The following is a 17745-nucleotide window of genomic DNA, read 5'->3' as shown; positions in this document are numbered from 1 at the left end:
TATGGTGAGCTCGCAACTTAGCTGGCACAGGAACGGGGCAAGTATCACGGGCTATGGTGAGCCCGTAACTTAGCTGGCACAGGAACGGGGCAAGTATCACGGGCTATGGTGAGCCCGTAATGGACTTACCTGGCACAGGAGCGGTGCTGTGTCACATAGGAAGGGGGTGTCGAGTGCTTTTTGTTCCTATGAAACATGAAGCGTGTACTTTTACTAATCCTGCAGCTGCCCCTCAGCGTTGTTTTTCTTTGTTTCTGCATATAATAATTTATGTCTGCGATCAAATGTTTGTCAAAAGTCTACAGCGTCGGGGTTTAGGTGAGGGCAGTAAGTCGGACCCCAAACAAGAACCCAAAGGCTTTTGTCTTAAACATTCCAAAAAATACCTAAGTCAGGCCTGTTTCCCAGCGCTCGGTACATTTTCTTTGTCAGACGGAAATTAACGTTTTCTGTCATTACCCCCCTCCTTCCTCCTCCCCCTTCCCACTCACCCCTCTTCCATTCCATATATCCCACTCTTTGTCTCCCTCCACTTTCCTCTCTTCCTTTCTCTCGCTCTCCCTTTTTCAATCGCCAAATTTGGCTCTATCCCGATATGATGGAACATAAAGGTTGTTGTTTATTGGCTACCATTATTTTTAACAAGACAAACGATTGGCCAGCAGCAGGCATGTGCTGCCAGCGTGCTGATAAGACCAAGAGAGAGACAAAAACACACACATTGAATGGTTGAGACACTGCCAACCTTCCATTGATTGATTGATTGATGAAGATTAAGCTACCCAAGAGGTGGCACGGGCATGAATAGCCCGTAAGTGGTGGCCCTTTTGAGCCATTACCAGTATCAAGAGCTGATACTGGAGATCTGTGGAGGTGCGACTGCACCCTGCGTGACGGGAGATGTCTCCCGGACCAAATGGTGAGCCTTCCATCATTGTCCTCTATTTTTATTTTATCATAGACAAATAGAGGGAGCCGAGAGGGGTTCGGTTCCAAAAGCCGAATGGGCATGATAGTCGACAGTTAGCCGGAGCAGGGGCCAGATTCACAAAGCAGTTATGCAAGCACTTACGAACCTGTACATCTTTTCTCAATCTTTGGTGGCTTTGTTTACAATTATCAAACAGTTAATGAGTTCCGAACCACCTGGTGGCTGTTTATAACAATAACAACAGTTGATTGTGAAACTTTCATGCTTGTAAACTGTTTAATAATTGTAAATAAAGCCGTCAAAGATTGAGGAAAGATGTACAGGTTCGTAAGCGCTTGCGTAACTGCTTCGTGAATCTGGCCCCAGGCCCGCCCAGTTGTCCGGTTCAATTTGACTGCGTTATTTTATTGGTGAATTAGATCTTTCATTTATAGATTTTATGATGTTGTAAATGAACGGGAGAGGTTATTTCTATTTTTTATAATATATATTGTGCAAACGGCCGTGCTTGTGGAAGGGAAGGAACTATCAGGAGAAAGCGTCAAGCCATTACGGCTATATAGCACTTAGAAAGGGTCTGGATAAGGATTTGGGATGGGACGGGGGGGAAAAGGAATGGTGCCCAACCACTTGGACGGTCGGGGATTGAACGCCGACCTGCATGAAGCGAGGTCTTGAGGTCTTTTCCTTGCTAGTAACAATATAATTCGTTTCCTCAGGGACAGGAAGTCTGTGTGTGTGTGTGTGTACATACATTAGGCTTGTATCGTGGTCCCCTCCAAGATCAAATTAGAAACCACAATTCCCCACAATTCAACCCCCACAACAGTTGACTGTATCTCCCGGGCACCTATTTACTGCTAGGTGAACAGAGGCATTAGGTGCGGCCTTGCCTAGTCAAAAACAGAACCCGTTCTCGCACTTTCTTATAGTCAATATTGACTTATTAAATAAGTGCATATGTGACATACTAATTTATTGTCAATATTTTAGTTTACCTTGAAAAGCTTCATAGAAAACACCGACCTTACCTAACCTTCTTAGTTTGTTAAGATAAGCATCTTATTGCTTCTTAATTACAATTATTACTTAACCTATTATAGGTATAGGTTAAGTAATAACTGTAATTACGAAGCAATAAGATGCTTATCTTAACATACTAAGAAGGTTAGGTGAGGTTGGTGTTTTCTATGAAGCTTTTCAAGGTAAACTAAAATATTCACAATAAATTAGTATGTCACATATGCACGTATTTAATAAGTCAATATTGACTATAAGAAAGTGCGAGAACGGGTTGCAAGAACATTAGGAAACTAGATAATATTGATAGGCTTCCCGCCATGATGTATGACTTATGGGGAAAATAGTCATATTTTCACGTCAGGGAATCATAATCACGACGTTTAAGTTATCAAAATATTCTGATATGGTTAACTTTTACCAGGATAAACTGTTCGATATGGTTATCATCAATTTAGAAACTGTACTTGTGGTCGATCTCGAGCCCATTGTTGATGTGACGACTTACATTGAATTTTGTAACTAGCTCATCAAGATTGTAACTAGCTTAGAATTGTGGGGTTCAGTCCCTGAGCCCATTATGTGCCTCTGTAACCCTTTCCACTACCGCCCACAAGATGGGTATGGGGTGCATAATAAATGAACTAAACTAAACTGGTTATCATGGCGATAACACACAGAGTTGTTCAGGATCTTCCCACCAAGTATACAGTATAAGAAATAGTGCCGGAACAAAAGTGGAAATCTTCAATAAAAAATTGGAGGGTTTTCTTCAAGAAGTGTTGGACCAACCGGGCTGTAGTGGATATGTGGGCCAGCGGGCCGCTCCAAGCAACAGCCTGGTGGACCAAGCTCTCACAAGTCATGAAAGAAGAACTCCCAGGTACTATCCAGGTAGGGAAGTTAAATCGCTAAACTACTGATCAAGATAAAGAATTATGTCTATGATATTGTTAAAGTAATGAATAAGTGGTAATCACTTAAAACAAATTAAGACTTAAATACGTGGATTTGCAAAAAAAGTAACAATAGGATGCAAGGCTGCATAGCATTCTACTACGACAGTCGTTCTAGGAGCCTGACCCATGAGCTGAAGCTTGAATTATGTAAATAGCTAGGTTATAGCAAATATAGGTTTATATTATTATAATATATAATAATAATATAAGCACATTATATAAAATTCGCCCCTCTCGCCAGTCCATCTTCCAGACTCTAGACAACATTTTTCACCAATATATTTTTCTCCAGCAACACCAATCAGAAAATATTCGGGTTTCTCGACCTCTTTCAAGCCCGCTGAGGTAGTCTCCATCAGTGTTATCGTCGCGTCTCTCTGAAATATTACACAGCTCGTGTCTGGAGCCGCTTGGAAGTCAGCATCTTGGCTTGTGTGTGTGTTGAGACCTTCATAGACATCACATATATTGTCTTCACCCTCCTGGTCAACACATCCTCATAGCTCACTAGAGGGACAGCGAAATAGCCTAGAAATAGAGGATAGAAATAGCCTAAGCTACTCTATCCCTTTGATATGTATTTTATTGTCTCAATAATCGTACTTGAAGGACAGCGAATTTTTAGCATTCAACGACTTTCTCTAATTTTTTGTTACGACATGAGTTTGTTTTTGTTAAAAGAATTCACCAGAGATTGGATGGGATTGCACTAAGAGGGTCGCGGGTTTTATACGAGATGATTAGAATCTCTCTTTTTAAGGAAGCGCCGGGAGCTTCCACATTCAGTGCCTGATGTTTCAATTCCACGCGAGGAAATATCAGGCCTAGTGAAATAATAGCGGACGCCCAGACAAGATTTATTTCATCTTGATGTTTCAATGTCTTTCTCTCAATCTTGGGTAGTTGTATAGTGCTCCTGGCTGTCTGGGTTCGAGTCACTTCTAGGGTGTGGAGTTTTATATATATATATATATATATATATATATATATATATATATATATATATATATATATATATATATATATATATATATATATATAATATATATGCAATTGGCGATCACTAAACACTGATATTTTTTATGCGGAAAAGCCACATGGAACTATGAAAGGACGTAAACGTTTCGGCCTGTTAAAGCCTTTGTCAACACCAGACTGAAATATATATGTATTTTATTAAATATTAGAGGAAATATTAAATAAAATCTGTAGTTTACATGCATGTGTTAGGGGGGGGGGGGCTGAAGCATCTAAAACTTGGTCTCACAATGGTTGAGTATCAAGTAAGGTTAATACAAAGTTTTAAGTGATAAATCCTGCACTAGTACAGAAGGAAATCAATGAAACTAATAATGTCTCAAATATATCTTTATTTTGTTAGATATTGAAGCAACTGTTAGGATTTGTTTAATATTAAACAATATTATTTACAGTACAAATATACAAAGTTTGTGATCAATAATATCCTAAAATATCTCTGAGGGGGAGGAAAAAATATTTTTTTGAGTAAAAAATACTCGTCATATTTTTAACCCTATAAAAATATACACAAGTTAAATGATATGTTAGCAGACTTTCAATTGTTATTTAGTGGTCTGTGATTGGCGGTCACACTCAGACCACCACCTGAGGGGTCTGTGTTGCACTTTGAACCCTTACTGGCAGCCACGGTCTGAACCCTGATCGGCTAGAAACTATATTTGTTGTACATCATATTTTGGTCCCAAATTTTGATACATAGAGAGGTGCTTGAGAGACGATTAAGAATCGTGAAGCCATTAGCTTTTGCTCTCATTACTTTCTTGAAGCATAATGTTTGTGTATGTAATCCGTCTTTACTGTATATGCTTTCGTGACTTGTTTGTTCACTCGTTCAGCAGACAGGCAACAATGCTGAACCAGTCAGTGCTTGACTGGGTCAAAGAGACCCACAAATAAGCTTCTAACAAACCAGCCTTCAGAACACTGACTACTATAGACCCCGTGTGTATTTACGACCGACGGGACGGACACGTACGTGTACGTACACACACACACACACTACACACACACTACACACACACTACACACACACTACACACACACTACACACACACTACACACACACTACACACACACTACACACACACTACACACACACTACACACACACTACACACACACACTACACACACACACACACTACACACACACACACACACACACACTACACACACACACACACACACACACACTACACACACACACACTACACACACACACACTACACACACACACACACACACTACACAATAGACTATGGGTATTACATCTTATTTGTTTAATATAAAAGAACTTTTCTGGGTTTTATCCTTATGAACTAGTAATGTTGAGAGCATAAGTACAGACATAAAAAAGGCAGCCCAGGCAGAGCCATCTGGAACACCCGAGTATTTAGCAACAGCAATATACATAGTAAAAGAGAGAGAGAGACGCATCTTTATCAAGTTCCAGTGTGGGTTTAGAAGTGGGTGGCGGCAGACTTCGTCAAAGTCGTCCCCCTCAAGCCCAGGACGACTTTTATCAATAGTGTCACTCGTCCAGTTACTGGCTACACCCAAAGGTGTTTAACCTGACTGATTTGAGTGACGAGCATGTCGTCCAGAGTGGCAAGTCAATATGTCAACTATATGGTTCGTCATTAGTGGCGAACATTTAAGTCATGTGTTGTGATAACTGTGTCAGTATATAGGTGTACAAAGCGTAAAATTATGCATGTTTAAGTATGCTTACTCACGAGAGAACACACACTACACACACGCGCGCGCGCACACACTCACTCACTCACTCACTCACTCACTCACTCACTCACTCACTCACTCACTCACTCACTCACTCACTCACTCACTCACTCACTCACTCACTCGAACCCTTGACATTTATCTCTCCACATTTCTGCATGTTCGCACCATCGCATGAAGGCGCAGGCACGCTACCAGTCACCTACACAAGTAAACACACTCACAGGACGGAAACGTTAAAGCTCAGAACCTTCAAAAGTTAGCTTTGCATGAGGTGAACATGTCCCAATATAAAGCTAATACTGGCGAGTATGTACAAATCAACAATCTACATCACCGTGCAGTTTTCCCCACTTTCATTTTTACATTAAATAACTATATAAACAATTGTATTTCATTCCTTGTTAACAAACTCTGTTTACATTTTGGCACACTGATTCCATTCCTTTCTAATAGCTATAGTTTGCCAGCTATTCTCTTGCTAAGAATCTGACATTTCACTAAACATAAATCCTTGTGGTTTCTTTTAGTTATCGCACTTGTTGTACTAAAGCTGATAACGTTTTCTTTAATGTAAAGAAGTAGGGCATTGTTTTCTGTTACATACTAGCGTAAACTATACCAAATTCGTTGTATACATTTTTTGTTTGTTTTTTTCGTTACAGACGAAGGTTAGTTTACGGGAAGAATCTTAGTTGGTGGAGGAGGGCTGAAGGAGACAGGCCTGTAGCCTTTGACAGGACTGAAGGGAGTCATAATCCTGTGAGCGAACCTAGCTGGACTGCTGTCGACCGGTGAGTAGCCGCCCATCTGAAAAAAAGAAAAAATTCAATTGCTGACTTGGGAAAACAATTTCTTTCTACATATTAATATAGTTTTACTCCACAGTTTAATAGAAAATAATAACGTGAATTACTGATTGCCTACTCACGTGAATGATGTACGTAATTAGTGGTTTTATGTAATTAAATATGTCTGTACCTACGAACGGTTGGGCATGTTTCCCTCTATCTTATGCCTCTGTTCACCTATGTGTAAATAGGTACCCTGGGAGGCCGGCGACTTTTATAAGTTGCAATCTGGTGAAGGTTGACCAAGGGGGGGTGGGTGGGTGACCTCGGTAAGCTTAAATACCCGTTTTTTTTTTCCTGTCCCTGACAACGGACGAGGTAATTATACACACAGGGCAATGTGTATAATGCCCTATTCCCGTTGACTCAGTTGATATATAACGTTTTATTTCATAATTGTATACAACATGTATGAAACAGCAGAGGCCAGTTGGCCCACACGAGGCAGCTCCTACAGTAGAGTTTATTCTCGACTATCAATTGGAAGTAATATTTGTACCCAATCCTGAGCCGCATGTACAACCAGTTATAATTACTGCAGGGTGAACAGAGGCGAATTGTTAAGGATCAGTGCCCAATCGATCCTCCCTGCTCGAGGCTAGAACACCAGAAAATTGCTCGCAAGGCGTGGGAAGGCCCCCCCTAGCCCCTCTCACGCTTTGCATGCGATTAACTTAGCGGTTAACGCGCTATCATGTGTTACGCGCTATCGCTATCGCGCTATCATGTGTCACCATGGCAAATACTGCTCCCTATATTAGTATTAGGAAAGGTCCCCCCGAGATGTTTTAGTAGACTGACCCTGCCGTGTGTGAGGGAGGAGTCGGCGAGGTGGTGAGATGACTGGTGGTGGTGACGAGCGGTGGAGGACGACGAACACGAGCCCGTCTCCAGCAGGTCGACAGAGGCACTGCGGTGGACTCCGCTGCTGCTCACGGACCGTCGGTCATCACTCGAGTGCCTGCCCGGGGGTTAGAGGTCATGAGTTGACAGTTCTGTTGTTTATGAGGCATTCATAATTTAGCAGAGGTTATTCAGTCTAAGGTTAATGCAATAGACTGTTTTTTCTGAGTAAGAACTCCCTTGTTCTTAATAAGCATTCCCTCATCTCACTAGCAGACCGGTGATAATGTACTTGAAATCATAATAGAACCTCTTTTTAGGCGAGATTATCGATATAAGCAAATATTGCATTATTTGGTATGGTAAACAGAAGGTTATAAGCGTCCTCACTTGGAATATCTGTCACTCTCGTCGGAGCGCTTGGCCTTCACTGGCGCCACAGTCGGAGCCGTCGCCTGGGCGTTACCCAGGCAGAAGTCTCGGCGGTAGTTACTGCTGCTCTTGCTGGGGCTGATGGAAGCAGGGGGACCTGGGGGACACAAGTGCTAAATGAGCATTTTATTATTAAAGACGACAGTCTATGACAAGGATGCATATTAAGATGTTTGTGGTGGTGGTAAGGTGACAGAGACAGACTTAAGAGGGGACTACACGGTAGATGTTTCCCGCTTCTGGTGTGATGTCTCAGTTTCTCAGGCTGGTGCTCCAAGGAAATAGGAATGGTGATCGAGGCTTTAGGGAGAAGGTACATTAATTACGAAGAGAAAACGCTAAGCCAGTTTGAATACATAGCACTAGGAAGGGATAGAAGGGCAGAGTGAAGGTACAGGACCCAACATCTTGGAACATCGACCATTTAAGAAGTGAGGCTGTCGCTGTAACGACCAATCACAGTGGATCAATAGGTTTTGAAATGAGCGAAAATTGTAATGGAGCTAACGATGATGTCGACGACGGCAAAATAATGATAATGGTACTGAAGACGATGACAAAAAAACGACAAATTCAGCGTTCACTTAATTTTAGCTAAAATTTACAAAGACTTACCAGAACCTGAAATTACTGTTTTGTTTACAATGAGACTCGGACATTTCAAAAGCACTAATCGGGGGGGATTAAAAGGAAGGGAACTATCAGGGGGAAAGCGCCAAGCCACTACGACTATATTAGCACTTGGAAGTGGGTTAGGATACGGCAAGGGAGGATCGAGACAATGTTAAGTGTTATTTTAAGGCACTCACTGTTTGGTGGGAGGGCGGACGGTGACTGGGAGTGCCGTGAGGAACTCCGGTATTCCCTGTACTCCCGCCGCTCTTGGTGCAACTCCGGCAGCTCCTGCATCAGTCGGCGGACCTCTGGAGACTGAGAGGAGCGGAGGTCATCCTTCTGGCGGTGCTTGGCGGGTTTCTGGTGGTTGGAGCGAACCACTTCCTGCTGGTAAGTCTTGTGGCGAGATCGTTGCGCCTCACGCCTGGCCACCTCGCTCAGATGGTTATAGATGTTCTTCCTTTGGAGGTTGTGCTGGCTTGAAGAACTTTCTTGGCTGGTGGGGCTGTCTGCATTGCGCTTTCTTGAGGCAGCGATGATCTCGGATCGAAAATTTGCTTTCAACTGTTCAACGTCTTCAGTACTGTTTTTCCGTGAGGAAGAGCTGGACCCGCTGTAGTCGTCACTGGATTTGCTCGGGGAGGAAGCTGGGGCTCCGTCAGGCTCCTGTCTCGGGGCGGAGGTGAGGGTAGTGGAAGAGGCAGAGGAGCGACTCTCCTTCCTGCTACGCACCCAGCTCTTCAGACCAGAGAGGAGACCTGGGGAAGTCTCGGCAGATAACTCGGGAGGGAGGGAGGCGAAGGGCGAGAACGTCTGAAAATATAATGTTGCCTTAGTAATGAAAGTCACTCATTTATCTCATAACACATTTTGTTTACCAGTTTAACATGCATAACGTTGCCACTATCTGCATGTATCATGTCATTAATGCCTAACTATGTCTCGAGGAAAGGTACCCAGCAATGAAGACTTGTGTAACAACTTGGTGCCTTCTTGATTAGTTACTTTGACATTAATAACAAAATATCCTATTTTGATTTATTATTGCACACAAACTACATACTAGCTTTAGCTACTCAATATATCATTATTGACAGACTTAATATTTACAAAAGCCTTCCAGGTTCATTTGTTTTAATTTCTGTATGAGAGGATCAACTGGTAAAGAACATGATCAATTTGAGTGCCGTAGGAGACTTTGGTACAAGTCATTGATGGTGTTTAATTAAGGGTTGGCATACTTGTCTGTGAAGGTGCTATATCAACCCGTCCTCTTAAAAATAACGTCACTTTTGGTTGGTATGCGCGCTATGGCCAGATTTAGACGTAATTTGAAATGAAATCGACTCACAAAAGTGACGTACTGTTCCGTTTTCTGTTGAGTCGTCCGGCTTACTCGGCAAGCTTAGAAGAGGCAACTTTCCATTAACGTTTTTCATACCGTTTTGAAACTTTATGAGAATTTCCTGCCCACCTAACCTATCAGAGGACCCTTAACTTACTGTTGTTAAAAACAAAAATCCCAAATTTATATTCATTTTTTTTTCATTTTCAAATTATGTCCATATTCGGCCATACGGGCAAACGGCCAAAAGCGACGTTATTTTTAAGAGGACAGGTTGGCAATATAGCCTTTCCGGCTTTGTGCTCTTATTTGATAATTACTTACATATTTGTCTGTGATGGTAAAGCATTGAGTAGAGGAAATTGTGTGATTTCACTGATACAAGGCATCGATATAAAGGGGTGTAGATGGTGTAGGGAGAGTGAGGTAAACCTACACCAGTGATGTTGGGAGAGAGGGTAGGAACACACTGGTGGTGATGGTGGAGAGGGAGGTAGGGGCATACCAGAGGTGGTGGAGAGGGAGGTAGGGACATACCAGTGGTGGTGGAGAGGGAGGTAGGGACATACCAGTGGTGTTGGAGAGGGAGGTAGGGGCATACCAGTGGTGGTGGAGAGGGAGGTAGGGACATACCAGTGGTGTTGGAGAGGGAGGTAGGGACATACCAGTGGTGGTGGAGAGGGAGGTAGGGACATACCAGTGGTGGTGGAGAGGGAGGTAGGGGCATACCAGTGGTGGTGGAGAGGGAGGTAGGGGCATACCAGAGGTGGTGGAGAGGGAGGTAGGGACATACCAGTGGTGGTGGAGAGGGAGGTAGGGACATACCAGTGGTGTTGGAGAGGGAGGTAGGGACATACCAGTGGTGGTGGAGAGGGAGGTAGGGACATACCAGTGGTGGTGGAGAGGGAGGTAGGGACATACCAGTGGTGGTGGAGAGGGAGGTAGGGACATACCAGTGGTGGTGGAGAGGGAGGTAGGGACATACCAGTGGTGGTGGAGAGGGAGGTAGGGACATACCAGTGGTGGTGGAGAGGGAGGTAGGGACATACCAGTGGTGGTGGAGAGGGAGGTAGGGACATACCAGAGGTGGTGGAGAGGGAGGTAGGGACATACCAGTGGTGGTGGAGAGGGAGGTAGGGACATACCAGTGGTGGTGGAGAGGGAGGTAGGGACATACCAGAGGTGGTGGAGAGGGAGGTAGGGACATACCAGTGGTGGTGGAGAGGGAGGTAGGGACATACCAGTGGTGGTGGAGAGGGAGGTAGGGGCATACCAGTGGTGGTGGAGAGGGAGGTAGGGGCATACCAGTGGTGGTGGAGAGGGAGGTAGGGACATACCAGTGGTGGTGGAGAGGGAGGTAGGGACATACCAGTGGTGGTGGAGAGGGAGGTAGGGACATACCAGAGGTGGTGGAGAGGGAGGTAGGGACATACCAGTGGTGTTGGAGAGGGAGGTAGAGGGGGTGCCTGGGACGATGCTTGGCTTGACACCTCGTTCTGCTCCGAGGAGTAGGAGGAGGGGGCGTGGTCGTCGCTGGAGTACGAGGTATTGTGTACGTCTCTACTGCTGTGCTTCTGCTGCATCTGGAACAGCTTCAGCTGCTGCTTCACCTTCTTCTTCTCTCTCTCCCTCTTCCTCTGGAATTCTTCTTCCACCTGCAGAGCCGTGGTGAATATTATAATCAATATTAGAATCTGTCGCCATAACTGGACATTAAGCTTACAGTGTATGTGTATGTGTATATATATATATATATATATATATATATATATATAATATAATATAATATAATATAGCACTGTGTACTCCATGCAACTAACTTACACAGTATATAAAGAACAAGCAGGCTCTCAGGGCGTCTGACAGCTGAGTGGACAGCGCTACGGATTCGTAGTCCTGAGGTTCCGGGTTCGGTCCCCGGTGGAGGTGGAGATAAATGGGCAAAATCTTTCTTCTACCCTGATGCCCCCCTTTACCTAGCAGTAAATAGGTACCTGGGAGTTAGACAACTGCTACGAGCTGCTTCCTGGGGAGGGGGGGTTGTAACAAAAAGGAGGTCTGGTCGAGGACCGGACCGCGTGGACGCTAAGCCCCGAAATCATCTCAAGATAACCTAACTATTGCGTCTCGGTGCATCACCTGCACGCTCTCTGTTTACATAATAATTACGAGTACATAATGTTACATGTACGTTTGTTACGTGTACTCAAATGTACTCAAACTCGAGTATAAATGAACAACCATCTACAACTAGCGTTTTTGACTCTGTATACTGTATGTACTTTGTGACGGCATCAACCGCAGTCAAGAAAGAAAATCTAATGGATCTCTCTTCTTCCAGAGTCGTGAAACTTGGACCTAAATCTCCAAAGAACTTTCACAAATTTATAATTTTATGATTGTAATCTAATTTTAATTATTTAAAAACAAAACGAATACATATAGTTTCCAAGATGCAACTCTTGAGTTGCATCTTGGGGGAAGGTCAGCAGTGGCTCATGAAGTGAACGGTAGCATCAGGTGAGAGTAAACATTGCCCAAACGCTTTATCCCACCACTAGAATTGAACATGGGACCTATTAGCTATGCCCCCCCCCCTCCCAGCTGCACTAACCTCTAGGCCCCAGTAGTCAGCGAGCATAAAGTGCTGCTTCTGACGGAAGCATGAAAAGTGGATACTTAAAGCTTTATTGATAATTATGGTTGGCATTATCATTAAAAGATAGAGGACAAGATGCTGCTGAACACAGTATATAAAGGGAAGAGAATTATCAGAAGAAGGCTCCTGTGCCAGGTAAGTTACGGGCTTACCATAGCCCGTGCTACTTGGAACTTGTTCTGAGTAGCTGAATCTATAACAACAACAACAACATATCAGGAGAAAGCGCCAAGCCATTACGACTATATAGCACCTGGAAGAGGGGGGTCAGGATAAGAATTTGGGATGGGACGAGGGGGGAAGAATGGTGCCCAACCATTTGGACGGTCGGGAATTGAACCTGCATGAAGCGAGCCCGTCGCTTTACCGTCCAGCCCAAGTGGTTGGGCGCACAGCACAGTATATAAAGCCTAACCTTTTTCATGGCTTCTATTTCCTTCAGTCTCTGCCTCTCCTTCTCGGCCACCTCCCTCGTCAGCTTCTCCTCCAGCTTCCTCTTCTCTAGGATCCTGACGGTGCTCTGGTACGAGAACTTTTTACTCTTGGCCTTCCTGGAGGCTGCCAGAGCAGCGTGCGAGTGCTGGAGGGAGGTTGGGAGGGAGGAAGGTCCATGGTAGGTCTCCGGCAGCGCTGGGTCTTCGTCACCTGAAGTAACGACTCGAGGTCAGCTGGATTGTAACAATATTAGGCATTGGACTGGCAGGTGCCCCAGTTTATTAGTATTAACACAGCATGGTTTGAGCAATTATCTATAGCTATAAAGGAACATATAGCTATAAAGGGTCTTCAGATAGTCTCAATAGATCGAGAGGTGGATGAGATTCAGTGCCTCTACATATTCATATAAAAGTTTTGGATACAAAATTACCTGATAGCCACACCTGATTAGCAAAATCCATTTTGACTGATTGCCAAGGCATATATTTAATATATCACACTACTCTAAATTAAATAAATATATCTTAAAGCGCATTTTATATGTTTATATAGATTTTTTCATTACGGAAACCAAATAGATATCTGGCTAGACCACAAATATAAGTTCGTAGGAAAACTCACCTGATGGAGGCTTGCGTTCGTGATCAGGTGTCGCGGGCCGACCTGAGTGTCGGAGGCTGTGGTGGTGATCAGACTCGTCCTCACTGCCCACTTCCTCTCGACTCATCCGTCGAGAGTTGTACTCGGGAAGGTACATGATGTGGCCCGAGTTGCCATACTGGAGATAGGAGGGCGTGCGAGATCGCGAGTCTTCTTGAGAGTTTTCGCCCCCGCCTGCAGCCAGCCGCGACTCGGACCTGCTTCTGGGGTTCCGGTTACTGGATAAATTGCTGGCTGTGTCCTGTTCCTCACAGGTGTTGAGCGAATTGGGAATGGAGCGGGACATGGACCAGTTGTCTCGCCAGTTGGGGTCTTCTGTGTGATGTTGAACTTGCGACTCTTCGGGTGTTCCGCTTTGATGGTGATCTTCCACAATAGGACCCTTGATGCCTAGTCCTGAGATGGCACCTGTGACTGTACGTTTCAATTTGCGTAAACTATTGAATTTGTGGGGAATTATATCCACACCATTTCGTTTCTTGCGCCTTGTCCAGTGATCTTTTTTATCAGAAGACACGAGTTCCGATATAGTTTCTGTTTCAATCGGAGATTCAGGTTCTGTTTCTGGCTCAGGTGTCCGTTCCTGAGATTTTGGGAACATGTTAGAACGTGATGTAAGTTTGGGAGGTGTGGAGAGTCCCTCTGGGAGGTTAGTGGGCTCTCTGTTGCTGTCGAGACTATTGTCATCCAGGTCTTGGGCAGGTGTCCAGGCACGTCGTACCTCAGGCAGGCCTGAGGCTACGGGTGAGGATGCTGCCAGGGGTCCAGAGGAGCTCTTGGTTTTCTCAGTGTGAATCAGAGGCTCAAACTCGTGTGTGGGCCCAGGACTTCCAGCATCACCCGAGATGCCTGAATCGGCAGATTTTTCGCCAGAGCCTCGAGGGGGCGCTGTTGGTCGAGTGAATCTCTGTATTTTTGCCTCACACACTGAGTCTGGCTCTTCACTACTTCGTGTCTCGTCCAGTGTTTCTTGAGGCTTACTAACACGTTCTAGGCTCAGGGAACGCCATGCAGCATTCGGACTAAATCTAGGAATTTCAAACTGTCTGCGTGGAAGTGTCGGTCTTAGGTTCATGCAGAGTTCACCTTCTACCCTAACATCGTGCTCATTGTCCAAGTACAGACTGCCAGAGTTCTGTCTAGAATGATAACCTCCATCTTCGCGTCGAGAAGACCCACTGGCTGACCTTTCACCATCTGCGTGTCTCATCTTGTGACGCTCAATAGCGACGGCAAACTCCTCTACGTCCCTGGAAATCTTGCGTTGATCAGTGCGACTGTCAGGCTCATCGATGGCTTTACGCTGAGACTCGCTGGCTCTCTGACTCTCCCGGCGAGCACTGCGGCTGCGACTCCTCTCAACACGTTCCAGGATGTGACGTGTGTATTCAACAGTCTGGCCAGTAATGTGCACCTCTTCCAGATTTGTGTTTTTGGCCGCTTCTTCCTGATTTTTTATTTTGTGGAGACCTGAATTGGCCTTGCTTCGAGAGACATTGGACACCTCCGGCTCCATTCCAAAGAAGAAGGTCTTGGGCTGTGACTCGTTTTGCTCAGCTATGTTACCTCTTGGACTGGATGGCTGCAAAATGGGCTTAGATGTGCGTTTTTCACTCTCTCTGCCTTTTCGAGTCAGTGTGGACGGCTTAGGTTCTTGTTCTGTGGAGGTTTTTCTTAGATTATTAACAGTTTGCAAGAGTTCTGCTTGAAGACTTGCAGATATTTTCTTACGCTGATTTACCTGTCCTTCTACCTTGTCCCATTCATCACCAGTGCCCTTCCCACTTTCTTTCTTTTTCTGAATGACTATTTTTGACTGAGCCTGATCCCACACCTCATCAACAATGCGTTTCTCATTTTCCTCCAGAATTAATTCATGATGAGACCCGCTGGAGGATGAACGGTGGTGAGATGAGTCGAGGCGGGACGTGCGTGTGGGGGACAACGGGGTGGAGTTATCACGTCCCTCCACTGCACTCTGCTTTCTCTCCTCCACCTTTCGTTCCAAGGTGCTCATCCTGCGGAGAGACTTCTGTGGATCTCTTTCCAGAGTGCTGCTTCTTTTGGAATCTCTACCAGACTTTCTAGATTCTCGTTCAATGGTGCTGCTTCGCCTTGAATCGGGTTCTTGGGCGACTGACCGTCTAGAACCCCTTTCGAGGGTTGCCCACAAGCGTTGCTCTTGAGACTGGTGAAGCTGAGTTAAGCTTGTAGTTGCAACTGGCACTGGGGAAGACACGGGAGAATGACGCAGCTCGTGCTGCAGGGAGTCCAGACTCCGAGCACGCTCACGAAGCTCATCTCTTGGAGATGAACGATCTGAAGAGCTTATGTGTCTTTCCTCACTGGCTGCTCGTCCTCTGTCTGGCTGTTCCCTTGAATTGCGAGGTTCGTCTGCTACAGACGTTCGTCGAGACTCGTTCTTTTTACGGAAGAGACCCATTTTACGAGTTTTGGGCACTTTTGGCTCTGGACTGCTGTCTATATGTTCAGCAAAATGGACGGCACATGGGGTTGGCCAATGGTTCTGGGACGCCTGATAAGTCACATCACCCAGTGAGTGCGACCTTTCCGCACTGCGAGGCAGGGAATGAGAGTCGCCCATCCCTCCAATAGGGACTGGAGGTGCCTTATATTTTTTCTTTGACTTTATTCTGCCCTTGGTTGGCGACTGACTGATAATAGTGTGGGGAGGTGGAGAAGCAGCGCTCGTGGGAGGTGACGGCCCTCTCAGGTCTGGCTCACTGGCGTAATTCTTGGAGGGTGGTCGTCCAAACCTGAGGTCGTGTATGGAGGCCGCCCGCTCGTCGTGAGGGTGCGGGTAGTGGAGGGTGGTCAGGGAGGCCGTGTGTGGCTGGTGGAGGTGCTGCTGGTGCGGGCCGAGGACCAGGGGCGGCGGGAAAGCTGGATGGTGTGGCGGGTGGAATTCGGCCATCCGTTTGGCGGTGATGGTGCCCTTCGTCTGTAATATGTGACCGTTCTCCGTAGGGCGCAGACGCTGTCCAGGAATCCTTTGTGGCAGCACCTGTTAAAAATGTTACATTAGAAAATATTCTTCAATTTAGAGTCTATTGCTTCTCTGAACATTACTATAATTTGGTAGTATATTTTCAAGCAGTACCTGGCAGACAGTAATGGTCAAAGAACAAAACAATTAACTATATTTTATTATTTCTTCTTCGCCATCTCTTCCCTTTCCATCATTCTTCTTTAGCTTCCTTATTCATCCTCCTTATTTTCGCCTCCAAAATCTCTCTCCTCATCACCATTCCGTTAACATGACTTTGTGGAAGTTGTTGTGGACCTCACCTAACTTACGGCCGTGTTCAAAATACAACTTATAAAGAGACTGATGGCTATAGGGTTCTCTGTATTTTATTAGTAATTGTTTATTTATAAACTAGAAAAGATGACAATTTTTGTAATGTAGATATATTTTGCCATATACTTTATGGAATGCCATATATTTTGCTTAAATCCTTAGTTCAACAATGCAATATTGGATGTGTGTGTGTGTGTGTGTGTGTGTGTGTGTGTGTGTGTGTGTGTGTGTGTGTGTGTGTGTGTGTGACTGTGTGACTGTGTGACTGTGTGACTGTGTGACTGTGTGTGTGTGTGACTGTGTGTGTGTGACTGTGTGTGTGTGTGACTGTGTGTGTGTGTGACTGTGTGTGTGTGTGTGACTGTGTGTGTGTGTGTGACTGTGTGTGTGTGTGACTGTGTGTGTGTGACTGTGTGTGTGTGTGACTGTGTGTGTGTGTGACTGCGTGTGTGTGTGACTGCGTGTGTGTGTGACTGCGTGTGTGTGTGTGTGCCAACGCCGGGTCTCAGTGCAGTAATGATGGCAAATGCTGAATATGCAATTGCAGTTTCATCATAAATAAATTGTATTTGATTATAATTCTTTAGGGGCGTTGTGATAGCTTTCTGTCGATGTGGGTCATGGCTGAGAGCGTGTCTCAGGCGGAGGGGGGGGGGGGGGCGGTACTCCCACACCTGCCCACACCTACACCTGCCCACACCTGCACCTGCCCACACCTGCACCTGCCCACACCTGCACCTGCCCACACCTGCACCTGCCCACATCTACACCTGTACCATATATATATATATATATATATATATATATATATATATATATATATATATATATATATATATATATATATATATATATATATATATATATATATATATGCGAACAAGCCTGAAT

The 17745-nt window shown here is 45.0% G+C and overlaps 2 protein-coding genes across 3 annotated transcripts in view; one reads left to right on the top strand and one right to left on the bottom strand.

The window, feature by feature from the left end:
* Positions 1-4263: 4263 nt before the first annotated feature.
* Positions 4264-17745, bottom strand: part of LOC123745052 (serine/arginine repetitive matrix protein 2) — a 166709-nt gene continuing 153227 nt past the window's right edge. For both annotated transcript variants that reach the window (XM_045725338.2, XM_045725339.2), the window contains 7 exons: positions 13494-16557; positions 12850-13079; positions 11209-11430; positions 8625-9243; positions 7774-7912; positions 7342-7501; positions 4264-6499 (listed from right to left, as the gene is read on the bottom strand). In XM_045725338.2, coding sequence (XP_045581294.1) covers positions 6362-6499; positions 7342-7501; positions 7774-7912; positions 8625-9243; positions 11209-11430; positions 12850-13079; positions 13494-16557 — 4572 coding nt within the window. In that variant the 3' untranslated portion in view covers positions 4264-6361. The remainder of the gene's footprint in view (positions 6500-7341; positions 7502-7773; positions 7913-8624; positions 9244-11208; positions 11431-12849; positions 13080-13493; positions 16558-17745) is intronic.
* The window catches only part of LOC123745051 (unconventional myosin-IXb), a 327701-nt gene continuing 316315 nt past the window's right edge, over positions 6360-17745 (top strand). Inside the window, exon 1 of the mRNA XM_069306295.1 lies at positions 6360-6483. The gene's annotated coding sequence lies outside the window, so the exon portion shown is untranslated. The remainder of the gene's footprint in view (positions 6484-17745) is intronic.

Source organism: Procambarus clarkii, chromosome 57, assembly GCF_040958095.1.
Source record: "Procambarus clarkii isolate CNS0578487 chromosome 57, FALCON_Pclarkii_2.0, whole genome shotgun sequence".
NCBI lineage: Eukaryota > Metazoa > Arthropoda > Malacostraca > Decapoda > Cambaridae > Procambarus > Procambarus clarkii.
Note: the sequence above shows the minus strand (reverse complement) of the source record. Positions and strands in the feature narration are given on the sequence as shown.